Raw genomic sequence first — 18,201 nt, forward strand, 5'->3', positions numbered from 1 at the left:
CTGAGTCCTCAAAAAAAAAAAAAAAAAAAAAAAAAAAAACACAGGGAGGTGATGAGAAAAAGCTCCTTTGTACCAGGAACAGAATGAGCAAAGGCCCTGTGGTAGGAGGGAGTACGACCACTGGCCAGAGTTCATAAGGCATGAGGGTTGGAGAGAAGTGGGAGGGACAGAGGTCAAACTGGGGTAAATCATTGTAGGATTTGGCTCTTCTAAACAAGGGACTGAGAAGCCACTAACAGGTTTTAAATTAGTAGAGACAATATCTGGCCGTTGTTTTCAGTCACCACACAGGCACAGGGTGTAAGCAGGGGTCTCAGGGGCTGAGCTAATCCTTAGGACCCTTTGGGGAAATGGCCAAGTCAATGGTAACACAGGGGCCACATTAACTTTCCTCACTGTGGTAAACACCGGAGTAAGGACAAGGATAAAGGCTAAAAGATGTGTCCTAGCTCTTAGTGAAGGGCGTTCTGTCCATGGTTATTTGATGCTGTTGCTTTGGGGCCTATGGCAAGGCAGCAGCACACAGGGTGTATGACAGAGAAAGCAATACACCTCATGGTGGCCGGGGAGTAACCGAGAGATGTGCCAAGCTCCCCAAATGCCCTCCAAAGTCTTGCCCTCAACGACCTAACTTTCCACTCTTAGGACCCACCTCCTAAGGGCCCACAGCCTCATATCGCCACTCCACTTAGTGGCCACGTCTTTAGTCAATGGAACCGTGAGACAGATTTAAGTTGTAAACCTGACAGGGTATGTGTAACTCATTCTTAGTTCCTTCAGGTAAAATGTGCGTGTGTGTGTGTGTGTGTGTGTGTGTGTGTGTCGCACACAGTGCATGTCTGAAGCTCATTGGACAATCTCAGGTGTTTGTTGGTCCTCATCTTGTCCCTTGCTTGAGAAGGATCTGTTCTTTGTCACTGGTATGTATGCCAGGCTCTCAGGTCTGGGATCACCTGGGATTCTCCTGCCTTTAGAAAAGCTCCACTTTCTCCAGAGGAGTCCTGGGCTGACAGATGCAGTGCTGCACCTGCCTCCACATGCATCCTAGGACTGAAACTCAGGCCTGCCATTACCACATGGACTTTATCAGTTGAGCCCTTTCGCTAGCCCCAAAGGGTTGGTCTTTGAACTAACTCACCTCTTTTACTCACAAGACTGAATAAAAAGTGTTTTGTTTTTCCAAATTTAAAACTGAATAGTCTTGGCAGTGGCCAAGATTTATAGAGTTACAGTGATTCCAGCATCTGTCACCCATGTAGTCCTCTAGACAGTGACTTCCAGAAACATGGAGTGTCATTCATCTTAAGATGCAGTCATTCTTGAGGGTCTATGACTAGATGTCTAGGAAGAACTGTCTGAGTGACTCCACACCACCTCCGAAGAGCTGTCTGAGTGTGCAATTGCTGTCCGGTGATATCACAACACCTAGGAAGAGCTACCTGACTGTGTGCTTGCCCTCCTGTGGCATGACCACACTTAGAGGTAACTGTCTGACTGTGCGCTTGCCCTCCTGTGGCATGACCACACTTAGAGGTAACTGTCTGACTGTGCGCTTGCCCTCCTGTGGCATGACCACACTTAGAGGTAACTGTCTGACTGTGCGCTTGCCCTCCTGTGGCATGACCACACTTAGAGGTAACTGTCTGACTGTGTGCTTGCCCTCCTGTGGCGTCACCACGCTGCAGAACTTGGCTGTTTGGCTTACTCCCACAGAACTTCATCTTATTGAGAATTGTATTTTTTTTTTAAACAACCTCTAAAATATTCTTTGTTGTTCTCTTTGGTAAATAACCTAGAATTGGTGGACAATTTGTCCTGGGGTGGAGGGTGGGGTGGAACCAGATTCAGCAAGGTCAGACCTGCGTGTGGATTCCTTCTAGATCTTTAATAGAAAGCTAGTGTCCAGTACTGATGTGTGTGCAAGTCTTCGCCTGTAAAATAGATACAGTTTTGCCCTCCCTCCCAGCTTTGGGATTTGTGATAACCAATATTCAAGCAAAAGCACTTCCTCCGAAGAAAAGCACCATCCAGGAAGGAAGGAAAACACATCGCTTTGCATGTCCTTTCTTAGAAAGGTGGGGGACATCATTGTCATACAAATTCCCAGCAAAGAGGAAAAGGGGTTGAGCTCTGGATGTTTCAGGGAATCTTTACAAGAAAACAGAAATATCTTCACAACGGGTTCCACTTCGCGTCTGACAAACAGATACTTGAGAAGATATTAACAGAAGGATTCTGTGTCAGCCCTGAGAATCTTTCCATTCCTGGCTGAACTGGCCCCTGCCTTTCCAAGGCTCAAAGGTTCCCCTGCTTGCTTCTGCTCAGGTGGCCAGTTCATTCCTGATAGCCTCTGCTGACTGACCGCTTCTGTTAGAACTTTGAAACAAACCTGCCTGCTGTGTTAGACTGAAGGGTGTGTAGGGGCAGGAGCCATGCAGAAAAGATAAAGATATTATTTCACCAATTTAGGAGAAATCCTGTGAGTTAACTGGGAGGCAGCTGGTTTGCTTCGGGTTCCTTTCAGTTTCCCACCATGAGGAGTGAGGACACCGGGACAGTGGGATCGCAGGCAGGGCACCTGGCAAGGCCCCTGCGGAAGGTTGGGATCCGGAGGAGGGCCAGTTGGCTCTGGGAGAATCCCCGCTCTTCCCTGGTCTTTCCAAACCGCAGCCCGTCCTGTAATTATCCGAACAAGTCCGTCTAAGCTAGGCAAATCACTGGTTTTCCACGAAATAGTTATGTTTCTGATGCCCTCGGACAGATTCACCTCGAAGCCTAAAATCAGAGATTGTTTTTCCCCCAAAGCTGGGGGAGGGAAGGAAAGTGGAGTCCATACTGTTACAATGAGTAGAAAAGTGGAAAGAAAGAGTTCCGGGGGAGCGTGGGAACACTGAGTTCTGAACCGGGAGTTTCGATACGCAGAGAACAGGCTGTGTTCAATGTGCTTTTTCTCCGGAGGGGTCCAAGTCGCAGCTCTTCTCGTCTTCCTGAGGACCCGAGCGGCTCGGCTGTGTGAGTAGGTCTCTGCAGCGCCTGGTTGTGGCGAAGGCTCCCCAGTTCCGCCGCTCCCAGCGTCGCCACCCTGCCTGAGCCTGCGGCGCCTCCTCGCGTGCCAGCGCCCCGGGGTGTCTCCTTGCAGGAGCCTGCGGGGGGAGGGAGCAGGGCGCGACGCGTGGGTCGCGTCGGTCCCAGCCCTGATGGACGGCCGACGCTGCCTCCGGGGCGGGGACAGCTCGGGCCACCGTGCGCACCGCGCACCTATTGCACCCACAGCTCGCGGGCTCCCGGGTGTAGCGGGTCTTGGCCCGTGGGACCGGATAGAGAGCAACACGACCGTCGTCCCAGAGTCGCCCGCGGGCTGCGGCAGGTGCCTGTCGCACCGGGTCCCCGCGTCCTCCCTCCCCGCCGCCTGGGCGTCGCGCCCGCCCCGCCCCCGTCCCCGCCCGCCCGCGGGCCGCCCCGGGCAGGGCCTGCAGCTGCCGGGCATGGGAGGGTGGCCGGCGGCGGAGGGCGCCTGAGCGCGGCCGAGGGACCGCGCGGTGGCCTCCTGTCGCTGCGCGCTCGGCTCCGGGCTCCTCACAGTTCGCAGCTAAGATCGAGCAGGCTGGCTGCAGGGACCCGGCCCTGTGGCGGCGGTGGCGTGGTACTCTCTCGCTGTCCAGTTGAATTAGAGGTGCTGTCCCTGCGCGATGCGCTGAGGGCGCCCAGATCCCTATACCGGCGTCGCTGCTGCGCCCCGAGTCGCCGACCCCATGGGACCAGCGGGCACCACGCGCAGCGTGCGGGCGCCACCGTCTCGGCTGCTGTTGCTGCTACTGTTTCTGCAGGTGGCAGTGCCGGCGGGCGCGCTGGCCGAGACCCTGCTGGACGCACCCGGGGCCAGGGGTGCCAGCTCCAACCCGCCAAGCCCAGCCAGCGTGGTGGCCCCGGGAACGACGCCGTTCGAGGAAAGTCGGTTGCCCGTGTTCACCTTGGATTACCCCCACGTGCAAATCCCTTTCGAGATCACTCTGTGGATACTACTGGCTTCGTTGGCCAAGATTGGTAAGCGAGCTGTACCAGTGGGTGGGGGCGGGGACGATCGTGCTGGGGTTCCTGGTGGGTAACCCGCCAAGTAGGCAAGTAGTTGGTCTCAGATAGTGGCCACCTCCTGTACCAAGGCAGCCTTGGACAGATAGATTAGTTTCTGCAGATTCAAAGATTTCCTGTTCTTAATTCGACACTGGCCTTGGAAAGCCCGGGGAATACTGACTGGCCCATGGCATAGGGACTCACGGCTGACTTCTACTTGGAACTTCAAGTTTAACAGCTCTGGGACAAAGTTGATGGAGACCTGTGAGCTGAGGGAGGCAGTGGACAGGGTGAATTGTATATCATCTTCAAGTAGAGTGGGGAGAAGAGGAGCAAGTGGAAGTGGGGGCAAGATGTTGATGGGACAGGGTACCTTGGCCAGACACAGACCCTCCCCGTGTCCCTGACTGATGAAACCTTACCTGAACAGTGGACACCCGAGTGTATGGAGCTGCAATACCAATGCCCTCTTCCTTCTCTCTGGACCTGCCACTATCTAGAAAGCCTTTTCTTTAGAGGTAACTGAAGCCAGTGGGATCAGATATTCACAAATAATTAACCCACTTACCCCACCATCCCCACTTCTTAAGTTGAAAGTGAAAAACTCAGTACCCGTTTTCTCCTCTCTTTTCACCTGCCCACTCCATCCTGACGCTCAACCCCGCAGCTTTACTCTGTATTAAAGCATATTAACTATTGCCGCACTGTTCAAAAAGTATAAGGTTAAAAGGGCAGAGTGTCCCCTGGGTTTTCTGCAATCGCTTTGTGGAATGATGCAGTGTTTCATACCTCCCTGCGGTCAGAGGGAACTCACTGATGAATGGAGAGAAGCACCAGTGGTTACAATACAGGAAGTGCTGGACGGATGCAGACTGTTTCCAAGGTTAACCAGAGTATGGCCAGTGGGAGCTGTTCACTAGAAACAGCATTCTAGGGAGAAATGAAAGGCGTGGAGAGAAAAGGGGTGGTCCAAGCAGGCGGTGGGGACTGTGTATAACTGTATGGAATTTGCAAGCTAAGCCTGATATTGACTTCCCAGGTTAGAATAAATCCATTAACCTATAATGGTGGTTGGCAAAGTTGTCCTATACTATGTAATGACTTTGCAGTCTGGAATTGCTGGCCCTGGCATGACTTGCTAGCTGAGCGCTGGTATAAGGAACACAGACTTCCTTCTCAAGCAAACAGCCACATAAGCTCATGGCCTCTAATAATAGCCTGAGATGCGGTCTCTTCACATAGCCCTCACAGCATCCCTGCCCTGTAGGGAGCGCAGGTGTGAATACTATCACCGGAGAGAGATGGAAACCAAAGCTGGAAAGTTCACATTATGAACCACAAAGTCAGCCACACACACCAAAGGTAGACAGAGAGATTGGCTCTGGGTAACCTCCCTCTGCCTGAGTCAGAGCCTCCGGAGGGGTGCGTTTGTGCCTGAGCCCATTACTGCTCTTCTCCTCTAACACCCTCCTCTGGTCTTCACTCCTGATTATTTTAATCAGATTAATTACACTAATAACAGCCGCTAGTGGGCACTTAAGTTCATTATCCCTCATTTTCACAGCCTTCATCCTGAGTAGATAGGATGGCCCTGCTTTGGAGAGGAGGGAGCTGAGACAGGAGGAAGCCTTGCTGATGGGTGGAGAGACCAAGTTCCAGCTGGGAGGGCCTGGCGTCTCATCCTCCCTTGAGGCTTGTTGCAGTGTGAGAATTAGGCGAGAATGGGTTTGTCCATTATTCCTAGGACAGCGAGGCAGGCGTGCGTGCGGGTGGTGACAGTGAGGTCCTGGGAGCATCTGCAGCAGCTGTCCAGTTCCCATCCATTCAGTGGCTTTTGGACTGTCTTCTGTGCCTCGGAGCTTCTTGCCCTCTGTCATAACCCCAGAGCTCTTGTTCTGCCTTTTGGTGCCTTATCACCCCAGCTGTGGTATTCTATTCATCTTAATGGACATCATCCTTATAACTGTGTGGTATTTGGTTCAAAAGTGTGCATGCTTGTGTGAGTCAACCCTCGAAGGCACCTTTATGTGTCTGTGAACAATGTTCTTAGCTCAGTGCATGGATTTCCCTGGCTCTCTTCTATTTCAAGGGCCACTATTCCTGCCTTCCCGGAGCTGGGTTTGACCACAGTCATTATATATCACACTCATCCTCTCCCAATCCGCTTGCCTTTCTTGAACTCCATACTTCTCTGGCCACTGGGGCAGTGCAGAGACGAGAACACAGATATTCTTGTCTCCTTCCCAGACAGAGGTCCAAGTAGCCAGGTGCTGATTCCCTGAAGTAAAGTGGAGGAAGTAGGTCTCAGGACCAGAAGTGGGGTTTTCAAATTTAAAAAGCTGTTAGTTGGAGTCCTTCACTATGTTCTTCCTATTTTATAACCCAGTCCTCTCTTGCATCTTTGGCTGCTTCTGGAGGAATGCACAAATACCTCGATATACTCAAGTCTCCTTCCCAGATACTCAAAAGTCTTTCTCTGCATCCTTCCCCTAGACCCTTAACTCTCTCTTTGGCTTTGAACAAGACTGTCCTGGTGCTGCAGAACACTTTCACTGGCCAGGAAAGGGAGTTCTGAAACAGAAACTGTGGAGCTTCATATTAAATGTTTACACTTTATGTATGGAATATACTTTATGGTTTATCTATCACCAAAACAAAAATATCCATGGCAGAATTAGAAGTAGAAAGACATTAGCCTTTTCATAGCTTCCTAGTTTCAAATGTCAATTCTAATTACATATAAGTTCACTAAGTTTGGGTCTGGTTAATGTTAGTATGTGATGTTTTTATTCATTTGCAGTTTTTTATTAGTAAAGTTTATTTAAATATAAAAGAAGTTCTGTTTTAGCATTTGTGTTTAAAACCTTTTATGTGTGTGGGGGGTAATTTACATGGCCTAAGTTGCTCATATTTGGGAGAAATGGTGAATTCAGCACACATGGGGATATGCAGTTATGAGGCCACACAAATGTCAACTCATAGAAACTGGGGTTCCTGTTTGGAGCGTTTTAGTGCAAGTACCTGGTGTGCCAGAACTTACCTGCTACAGAGAACAGGGAGAACCATTACCAGGGATTAATCTAAACAAGGATGAACAGGTTGCACTTAATAACATTTGTAGGTGGTTTAAACAAGGGTGGTAAACTTAGACTGGCCATCTAGATTACACTGCATCGGGATTTGGAAGTCCCCTTAGAGGTCAGAAAGTCTTCTGGTTTTATTGTAAAAAGCATAATTCAACTTACCTTCTCATCACTTCATCTGGTTATTGGGGGAGGCGGGCAGGGTAGGGAGACAACTTCCTGATTATTTGCCTAAGGATTTAGTTATAAGATTTCCTGCAAGCTTGATGTTGGAACCAATGATGATGGGTGTGTATGTGAAGCAGCTTAACAGAATGAACAAAGAAAGCAGAGTAGGTTTAGCCCACCTAGGGATGAAGCGCCTCCTTGCCTTTTCTCTAGGTCCTTGTGTGTGTACATTCTTATTAGCCTCACCATGCATATAATTCTGCTAATGTATTGATTTTATTTTTTTGTGTGTGTGTGTAGTAAAACCCACACATGTTGCCTGCTGAGTCTTGTGTGCAGGGATAGAGCTCTATCTGGCAATATGAGGAATGCAGAAGAAGAAGCCAAACACAGTTTCATGGTGTGCTTTACAGCGGTCTTCTTCCCTTTCTCTCCTCCTGAGCAGGGCCATGGGGGGCTGTGTCTGCTCTAACCTGAGTGAACATGGCTGTATAGTCTACTTCTGCTCAAGGTTTAGGGACAGAGCACTGGGTTTCATCTTTATAGTGATCAAATTCCCTTCTTTGTCCCAGGATTCCCTGGGTGCTCCTTACAGCATAGGGGTCTTGCAGTGGTCAGTCTATTTGCCTTTTCTACCTGGTGTCACTGGTTACCCTTGGCCTTTTTATTTTCTTGACCCTACAATTTGGGGTTAGAGCACAGTATTTTTCTACTTCTCTCCATCTTGTTGTTTGGGAAATAAGTTGTTATTATTATCACTATGACTGTTATTATTACTATTTTGAGAGAAAGGCAAAACATTTGGTCCATGAAGGTGTCTTTTATGGGCTCCAGACTGCCATAAATTTAAAATATGAGATTCAAAAGTTGTATAGCTTCCTGAATTACAAAGATTTTTTTTTTAACCTCTGGAACAAAATATGTCTCCCTGCACTTGACTTATTCTATATCTAGTTTGTCTGAAACTTATGTACCATCTGGGGGTGGGTGGGGTGAAGTTCATGATATTTGCATCTCATTTTGTACATATTGTGTGTCTGCTGGCATGTGCTTTGATTTAATAAAGCCAGAACACTTCAGATTCTTTTCTCTTGAAAGCACCATCTATGCTCGGGGCTGCCCATACAGTTTTAGTCTGAAAAGGGAATGCAGTAGCTTTTTCATTTCTTTCTAAAGACTAATTCAGGCACCCTCAAGAAGGATGTCAGGACTGAACACCACTGTGTGCTTATTTCTAAAATAACAGGTTTTTGTTTGTTTGTTTTTGCCAATTGAAACATCTTAATGTTTCTCAACTTTAACAAGGATAACCTTATTTACCGTTAGTGGGGCGCTTAGTTCTTGTGAAGCCTTGAGAAGTATAATAAACACACACACACACACACACACACACACACACACACACACACACACATGTTTTCTTTGTAGGGCTGTAAAAACTCAACTGCAAAATTAAGTGAATTTGGTGGTTCTGCTACAGGGATAGATTCTGGATGATGATTCAGTTATTTTAATATGCACAGTCAATGCCCTATTTGATTTATTTGTGTTTTTTTGAGTCAGTTTTGGTAACTTATATTTTTATGTCATTTGAACTTTTACATTTACTGAGAAAAAGACTTTTTCAGAGATCTTAAAGATCTCTAGCTGGGCGTTGGTGGCGCACAACTTTAATCCCAGCACTCAGGAGGCAGAGGCAGGCAGATCTCTGTGAGTTCGAGGCCAGCCTGGTCTCCAAAGTGAGTTCCAGGAAAGGCGCAAAGCTACACAGAGAAACCCTGTCTTGAAAAACAACAACAACAAAAAAAAACAAACAAACAAACAAAAAAAACAAAAAAAAATCTCCATTTGCAATCATGTGTTCCGTTTATTCCTAACATTTTTATTCTTGTCATTCTTCATCCTGACCGAAGTCATTTTCTCTTGTATTTTTTTAAAAAAAAACATTCTTACTTGTTGGTGTCTAATTTTACAGCTTTTGCTCATACTTTTGTGTCTTTCTTATTCTTGTTTTCTTTGACTTATTTATTTAGTTATTAAACTGAAAGCTTAGATTGTCAATTGTAGAGTTTACTTTTCGATAATATGTCAGTTAACTAATTCACCCAAACCATTCATAATGGAAACCCCAATTACTGTTGTTTTAAATATGTATCAAATACGTGCAATTTTTTGTGGCCATCTGGGCTCCCAACTGACTCAATAACATTGGTAAAATAACTTCCATACTTTACTAAGTTATTGGAACTCCTCAACAATCCACTTTGTCTTCATTATTCTCTCTATGAGTGTTGTCTTGTGCTCATTAAGTTCAAAGCCAGGACACATTGTACCTTTAAAACTAAGACTACAGAGTTCCAGCTTACACAGAGAAACCCTGTCTTGAAACACGCCCCCCCCCAAAAAAATGAAAAAAAATCATATTGATAAACATTGAGATTATTTTTTCAAGATTTATTCCATTTTTTTCTTGGATTTATTAATTTTATTTTATGTCTGGGTGTTTTGTCTGCATGTATACATATGTACCATATGAGTGTTTGGTGCTTGTGGAGGTCAGAAGAGGGCCTTGTGTCTCCTGGAACAGGGCTTACAGGTGGTTGTGAATCGTTATGTGGGTGCTGGGAATCCAACCCAGGTCCTCTCAGAGAGCAACAAGTGCTCTTAACTACTGCACCATCTTTCCAGCCCAGGGGCTGTATTTTCTTCCTTTATTTTGAAATTTATGCAGCATTGATTGCATTTTGATTAGAATGCTGATCATTTTATTAGAGTCCAATTCTGTGTGGACTAATGTGAGGCTGTTTTAAAATCAGATTTTCCTATGTGAACTTGAAAATATGGTTAAAAAGTAAGAGTATTTAGTGCCATGTATTGTACACATTCACAGGCATGCATGTATACACTCACACACGTATTAGATCAAGTTTCTCATCTTGGCATTGAACTCTTCAGTACTATTACTAGGGTTGGGCTGCCTTATCAGTTTCCGGCTTGAATAAAAGCTACCACTATGAGGATCTATTTGTAATCTTGTCAAGTATTACTGTGTCTGTTTTGAGCCCATGTTATTAGGTGTATATTGATTCAATATTGTTACATCTTCTTGGCTCTCCCTTTATAGTTTTCTCTGGGGCTCAAATTTGACTTTATTTGTATCATTGCTGTTACTCAAAATAGAACTGGTTTCTGCAGTTCTTCTTCTCTCGGGGGTGTTGCCACATCGGTATTTCTCAGATACGTCTTCTCCTACATCTTAGTAAAAAATTAGCAATGTCATTTTTATTTAGATGTCTCTCATTAAACCACATATAATTGGATTTTCTGTCTCTAAAACTTGACATCTCTGCAGTTTAAAAGAAAGCACATTATTACATTTATTGTAATGATTTATTGGGGCTCAGTTTATTCTCTGCTTTTACTTGACATCTTTATTTTCTTTTCTTCCAATATTTTGGCTTTGCAGGAATTTTTTTTCATTTATCAAATGCATAGCTACCTCTTCCCCTCTTCTCCTCTCCCTCTTCTCCCCTTCCTCTCCGTCAAACATAACATTTGCTATTTCCGTTGTTTTTATTAGCCTGCTCCTGAAGATGCTTGAGCTTTATACATTTTAAAGGCCTGTTCCCAAGTTTAAATTGTTTCAGCTCGGCTTTCTCTATGTCGTGTTTATTTAGATTTGTAAACATGTTCAGCATCTTTTCTTTATGGTCACCTCTAGCTCTTCCTTCTTGATTATTCCCCTTCTCCTCACATGTATTCTTCAGTGCATACTTCAGGTATGGCCTTGGTGTTTAGCCTTGTTCATACCTTTTTGTTTGTTTGTTTTTGTTTTTTTCTGGTGGTAGAGTTTTATCTAGAACGTCATACATTCTAGACAATGACTGCCAATGACTTCTGTCCCAGCCCTTTGAAAACATCATTAATTTGATTATACTCTGCAATGAAAATTAAACTGAATGTAGGGCTTGGAGTTCTTTTAATTAGAAGATATGATGTCATTGCTCTCTGCCCTCTTTTTTTCCTAAGGGCTATTGTGTTATCCCACAGCCCTTCAGAATTAATTTGACATTTTCTCCCTGCTTGCATTTTGGAGTGTGTGTATGTGTATGGGGGTCTCTGGCGATTTCTGATATTTGGCTCCTGTCTTAATGTGTCTAGAAACATTTATGTGATATTTTTTTCTCCTATAATATTTGTTACATGCCTTTTCCTTATTTTTTCTATCTCTCTTCCTTCCTTTGTTACGTATTTTTCATTTCATCACATCTTTTTGTTTCCAATTATCATACTGCCCCCCCAAATACTTTTAATTTGTAGTTAGCCTACTTCTTATACTTTTAATCTTAATTACATTTTCATTTCAACATTTTGTACCCTTTTCAAGTCCACCTGCCTTCTATTCGTGCTGTTTTACTTAATTGTATTGATTATGGCAATCACTTCATTTTCGTTCTTCCTACGGTCATTTTAGAGTTCCCACCAGCATTGATATTTTTTCTTCTAACTCTGGGTTGTAAATTCTTACATTTAGTACATCTCCTGGAATCCCCTTTTGGATATAAATGACTTATATGTATTGTAATTTTTTACTGTGAGCTGAGCCTCACTAAGGAATGCTTTTTTGGTTGAGTCTGTTGACCTTATAACCTGTCCTTACAGAATGGTTCTCAGCATTTCATGTCAGTGACAAGTTTTAGTATTTGTGTCATAACTTGGCTTTCCTGTATGAATTGAGCCCTGTGTGATGCAGACCTGGAATTCTATTTCTATCACAGGTGAGTTCCTTCCTGGCATGGAGCCATATTGAATTGGCCAGTTTCCTTTCCTTTTTCCCTGGCTACAGGCATCTTTTTCCCCCTTCTATTTATTTATTTAGGGCAAAGTAGTTCTTTGAGAGTCAGGAATTTCTGCAAAGGCCCTTCCTCCACTGGTCTAAATCTTATTACCTATTCTCATGTAGATGTTACAGTATCGGGTCCCAGCATAGAGGATGTACAAACAGCTCTGTCTGGAACTCCCCTGGCTCCTGGATCGCTGTGGCCTAAACAGCCACTGACTTCTCTTGCTTTACTTTCTCTTCTTATGTCTTTTCTCCTAAACATTATCTTCTATGTTGACCCAGGTGACTAGACATTAATATAATCTTTACTGAGAGGAGGATATGCTTACATCTATATTGTTTTATACTGTGGTGATGGTTTGTATGAAGCTTTTTAAATAAATGCTTTTAAAATGTATTTAACTGATTCACTGATGGTGTGTGTGTGTGTGTGTGTGTGTGTGTGTGTGTGTGTGTGTGTGATTTGTATGTGTTGTATCAAAGTGCATGGTACATGTGAGGGGTTTAAAGGATGATTTTGTGGACTCTCTTCTCTCCATCCACCTTTAAGTGAGTTTCAAGGATTAAACAGAGGTTATTAGATTTGCATCTTCAGGTTGCAAGTGTCTTAATCCCCTGAGCTGTTTTGCCTTCACAGAAAGGTTTTCACACATTGTTTAAAGCTTATGGCTAGTTGTGATGGCTTTTCACTTGCAAGAAAAAAAAATAACCATACTTTCCTCATTTTAAAAATATTGGACTCTGAAAGAATGATGCTGCTGACTTCATTTTATTATCTATGATTTTTTGCTTGTGCAGAAGAGTACTAGCTCAGGCAGGAGTCGAAGAAGCACTGGAGGAAAATACTCCCTGAAATACCTTGGAAATAGGATGATCGAGTTCTATTCTGGTCTTAGATCTCTGGGGAGTCTTCACCTTGTTGGGTCTCCCATTTCATTAGTGGAAGTCGGGATTAATGGAGCTGTATGTCAGTTCTCTATGCTTAATATGTCTATATGGACAATGTGAGAAAATTCTGTACAACAAAGCTTTCAATTTTTTAAAATTCATCCATCCATCCATCCATCCATCCATCCATCCATCCATCCATCCATCCATTTTGCATCCTGTTGCAGTTTTCCTCCCCTCCTCTCCTCCCAGCCCCTCCCCTCCCCTCTCTGTTCCCCCAATCCACTCCTCCTCTGTTCCTGTTTAGGAAAGGGCAGGTCTCCCATGAGTATCAATAGAACATGGCATGTCAAGCTGCAGGAAGACTAAGCACCCTCCTCCCCCCATACATTCAGGCCGGGCAAGGCGACCCAGAGTGCCTGTTTGTTATCTGAAAGTGATGTGTGGACATGGGTGGGTTGTCACTGTGAAGGATGCCTGCTCAATTGCAGGTTACTTACTTGCAATTATGCCTTTCTAAAGTGATGAGTCATAATTGAGGTACTTCCTGCAATAATTCCACGCATTGTCCGTCCGCCTTCATGGGCTTTCTCATCTGGATGTATAAAGTTCACTCCTTGTTTGAAGACATCTTTGTCTTCTTCCATCTCTCTATTCATTCCACAGACAGACCCAGTTATGCTCTTTAAGCTCTGCCTGTGACTGATTCATACTTGACAGACGAATGCCATATTGTTTCCTCATTTTGACGTACAGAAGCTTACAGGGCAAAGAGAAAAAGTAATGGAACAAACAATTGTATGTAGAAACTTATACTGAAGGCTTAGGGCTATGTAGCTTATTAGTAGATACTTAGTCTTTCTTCCTTTCATTATTTATTTGTGTCTAGCCTTAACAAGGACCTGGGTTTGATCTCTGTAGAAAAGCGCGTTAGAGATGTGTTCAGGTATTCTTTGGTTGTTGCTTTTGCCTTTTGAGTTTCATGTAGTTCAGGCTGTCCTTGAATTGTCTATGGAGACCAAAAAAGTTCCAATTCTCCTGCCTCTGCCTCCAGGGGCTGGGATTACATACATGTGTTACTAAGCCTTGCCGTGGTTTATGTAAAGTTTATGCATGTAAAGTTCCTCAGGCAACCGCAGGACAGTGAATAGCTCTACTTCCATATTTCTGTGTCTCAGTCACTAACAAGTCTGCTACTCCCAAGTCCTGAACTTGTTTCCCAGGATCTCCAGCCTGGAAACCTGAGCACTGTAATGAGACTAGCATTGTCTTCTCTTGCAGTGGGTGAGACTCTCACAGTTTCTTTCATAAGATAATAACAGCTAAGAAGGGCAGGGTATTAGTCCCGCCAGCTATTTGGCTACATGCTTACTTAAATGCTCACATGTTACTTAATTCTCATAGTAATGCAAGAATGTAATCCCAAATTTCAAAACACAGGAAAAAACGTGAGGTCAAGGGAACTTAACTACTTTGCTTCAGACAGCCCAGCTGGCGAGTGGGTGACCTGGGGCCACAGGTTGTTCTTCATCTCTGTGTGGTGTTACCTCATCACTTCCTGGAAGAAAAAGCATATTGAGTTACAGTAGGCCTCTTGTCTGTGGGGACTGCTTCTGTGCATTCAACCAATAATAAATCAGAAACATTAGAGCCGTACTGGATCTATATACCAAACACTTGAATATGAAGGGTTTTTTCTGGTTATCACACTGTAGTATAGCTATTTAAATAGCATTGACATTGTTCATATGTTATAAGTCTTTTAGAGAGGACTTAAAGTGTGCAAAGAACATTGCATAGGTGCTATGTAAACAGTACACTAATGCATGTAAGAGACTTTGGTACCTGAGGGGATTCTAGAACCAATGTCCAGAAACTGTGAAGGTCAACTGTGTCACGCCCACCTGTGGTCTCAAGAATGCCTCAGTAGATCTTATCTACTCATTCTTTCCTGGACAACAAAGAACTGACCTTGAGTCTCATGCTTGACCCCTCTCATCTCTTTTGTTCAGATTGTAAAATGCCATTGAAAAATCAGTCTATCGTGGTAATTCCATCTGCACTGTGAAGGCACAGGGCAATTGTGAGAACCAACTGAAATAATACACAGAAGCAGCTTGTGGCCTAGAGCTGCTAGTAATACGGTTTCCTAGCAACCCCTCTCAGTGCGGTAGGATGGAAAGAACAAGGAGAGAGTACCCGGTAGCAGCATAAAAACTGGAACATGAGTCTAGAATTTTGGAGTCTTGGTGGAGCCTTTTTGTTGTTGTGGTGGTGGTGGGGAATGTACAATGTTTATGCTTTGAGATACAGTAATCCTCCGTGATCTGTGGTTTACGTCCCACACTATCATTTACCTGTGGTCACTTGTGGTCAGGAATGAATCATTTCATTAATTTCAATAGTCTTATTTCTTTCAAGAGATAATACCTGGGGTTGGAGAGATGGCTCAGTGGTTAAGAACACTTACTGCTCTTCCAGAGGACCAAGTTCTGTTCTCACCATCCATGTCAGGAGGCTTACAAACCACCTGTAACTCCAGCTCCCTGAGGTACCAGCACTCACAAGCATATACCCAAACACACACACATAATTAAAAATAAAAACAACTTTAAAAAAACGAGTGTTCAAGAGAGAATAATTGTACCAACCTAGCTATTATACTAAGTTTGTTGTTGTTGTTGTTGCATACATGTGTACTTGATGACAGATCATCATGTACATTTGGAGACCTAACCACACACAAGTGACATGCATTAAGATGTGGTGTTTGTGAAGGAAGGGACTATATCTATTTGACTTGCTGTCTGGAATTGTATCTGACATATAGTAAGGAGTCAATAAATAATTATTAAGTAGGTGAATAATAATTAGAAAACCTTTTTGTTTCTCCACACTCACTTACATTGTACAGTAATTAAGGTAACAAAACACCCTGCATGACACCTGTGGTTTAGATGTATTGTCCTGGCACATATATTATTTATTTGCCCTTTCACTCTCAAATATCTTAGCCTTTCCACTTGCCTATAATGTGCATTCTATTCTTGAACATACTTGAGTGGTCATCTAAACTCTAGTTTGCAGAATCCCAGCCCCACCACTAACTTGCTGTGAATCTAAGGTCACATGATTACCCTCACTCACCTCTGCTATTTTACCCTACAAAGTGAGATGCTGATAATGACAGCTTCTTCATGTAACTGTCCTGAGGACAGAGTTGCCTTGCTTCAAACTTGCAGTCTTAAAGACCTCAGAAATGTGGCTCTCCCTAACGAGAACAGATATCTCCTCCCTTCCCCAAGTGTAATAGCATCTGGCAAAAGTCCGTGTTTTGCCCATTTGTTCTCTGGCAAGTTGTTCGGTTGTTTAGATGTTCCGGCCCCCTGCTGTTGGTGTTATAAGTAGGCTTCTATCCAAGTCATACATATTTCAGTTCCCAACATTGCATAAGTGAACAGAAAGAAAATCGTCTGTCTGCTTTTGCTTAGCCTGCCTTGGAAAAGAAAGGCAATGCACACCCATTGTTCTCACTAGTTCCTCCTGGAAACTGAAGGTTGAGCAGCCAGGCATAATAGGTGGAGGCCAAATCAGGCCCTGCATGTGGGGCCTCTCATAGGCAAGGTGTACCCCTCCCTGTGGGAGCAATCTGTCTCTATGACACTCCTCTGGCATGTCCCTGGCAACCCAGGGCTGTCATAAGTATTCATGGATAAGTCAACTATGTACAGGCAGTGGAAGTACATCATATAACATACACACACACACACACACACACACACACACACACTATAATGTATAGTATATAATGCACAAACATGTTATATATTAACACATCACCTATTATTATGGTAAAATATAATAGACACTATATAAAATAATAAAAATATACATTATAATAGAATATATAAAATATATTATATATACATATTCATGATATAACATAAATAATAAATATATAGATGTAGATAATCCACTTCCATCTCCCACTGTCCTCTCTTACGCTCTTCACACTCCTACTGAACTCATGCTTCCCAGGATGTGTGGCCCGTTGCATACGATGGAGGCTGCACAGATGAGCATAAGTGGAGAATTATCCCTTTAGGAAGAAAAACTTTCCAGTAGTTACACCACAAATAACATGGCTGGTTCCCTTGCAACAACCATTAGCTGCCTATAGGGCCTCAGGGATGGGTGGGGTCTCATGACACCCCCCCTCCTCCCATGATAGAATGTTGATGGTCCCATAGAGAAAGGAGATACTGGGGGTGGAGAGGTCTAGTTTTTATGCTTTTTTTGAGACAGGGTCTTGTATCCTAGAATGTCATAGAACTCATGATTTTCATGCCACAACTTTCAGTAGATGGAATGGTTGGTGTGCAATAGTGAATTCAGCTTTCATCTTTTCCATCTGATTTTTCACTCCTGGTCTTCACAGTTGGCAAGAATGCCCTGTCATTGTCCGTTCTGGGCTACTCCCATCACGGAACAGCATCCGTCTTTCATAACTGTTTCAAACAGTCTGGAAGATGATGCTCATGGCAGCTCAAGGGATGGCTTTCAAAGAAATCAGAACACATCCTGTCTGTGTGAAACAGCCCTGGCCCCAGGTATCTGTGTTCTGCTATCCAGGCCAACCTTCTTCTCAGCTTTTGGCACCCTTAACTGGTCATTTATGTGTGAGTGAGCTACTGTCCACAGCCTCCACAGAGGCTTAGCACACAGGCCTCTTGTTTTTGTCTCGTTACAATGTGTACAGTTAGGACCAGCACTTCCTTTATTTCTTTGGTTATTTCACAACTGCAATCTGCTTTGTTCCTCTGGAGACTCTTTTATCTCGTGCTGGGTTCCTGCTGATACTTATTCATGTACAAACACTCTAAGGCAGTGGTTCTCAACCTTTCTAATGCTGTGACCCGTTCCTCATGATGTGGTGACCTCCAACCATAAAACTATTTTCATTGCTACTTCATAACTAATGTTGTCACAGTTATGAATTGTAATATAATGTAAAAAAATTTTGGGAGGTAGAGGGCTGCCAGAGGGGTCACGACCCACAGGTTGAGAACTGCTGCCCTTAGGCCATCCATGACTGTTGATCAGTTTGATAAAGATTCTGCGGATAAGACAGGTGATCTCTGTACTTAA

At 44.1% G+C, this 18,201-nt stretch overlaps 1 protein-coding gene across 1 annotated transcript in view; it reads left to right on the forward strand.

Moving 5' to 3' along the window:
* Positions 1–3,596: 3,596 nt before the first annotated feature.
* The window catches only part of Slc9a2 (solute carrier family 9 member A2), an 83,161-nt gene continuing 68,556 nt past the window's right edge, over positions 3,597–18,201 (forward strand). The window contains exon 1 of the mRNA XM_036168452.1: positions 3,597–4,044. Within this exon, the coding sequence (XP_036024345.1) occupies positions 3,753–4,044 (292 nt within the window). The 5' untranslated portion in view covers positions 3,597–3,752. The remainder of the gene's footprint in view (positions 4,045–18,201) is intronic.

Source organism: Onychomys torridus, chromosome 18 (genome assembly GCF_903995425.1).
Source record: "Onychomys torridus chromosome 18, mOncTor1.1, whole genome shotgun sequence".
Taxonomy (NCBI): Eukaryota; Metazoa; Chordata; class Mammalia; order Rodentia; family Cricetidae; genus Onychomys; species Onychomys torridus.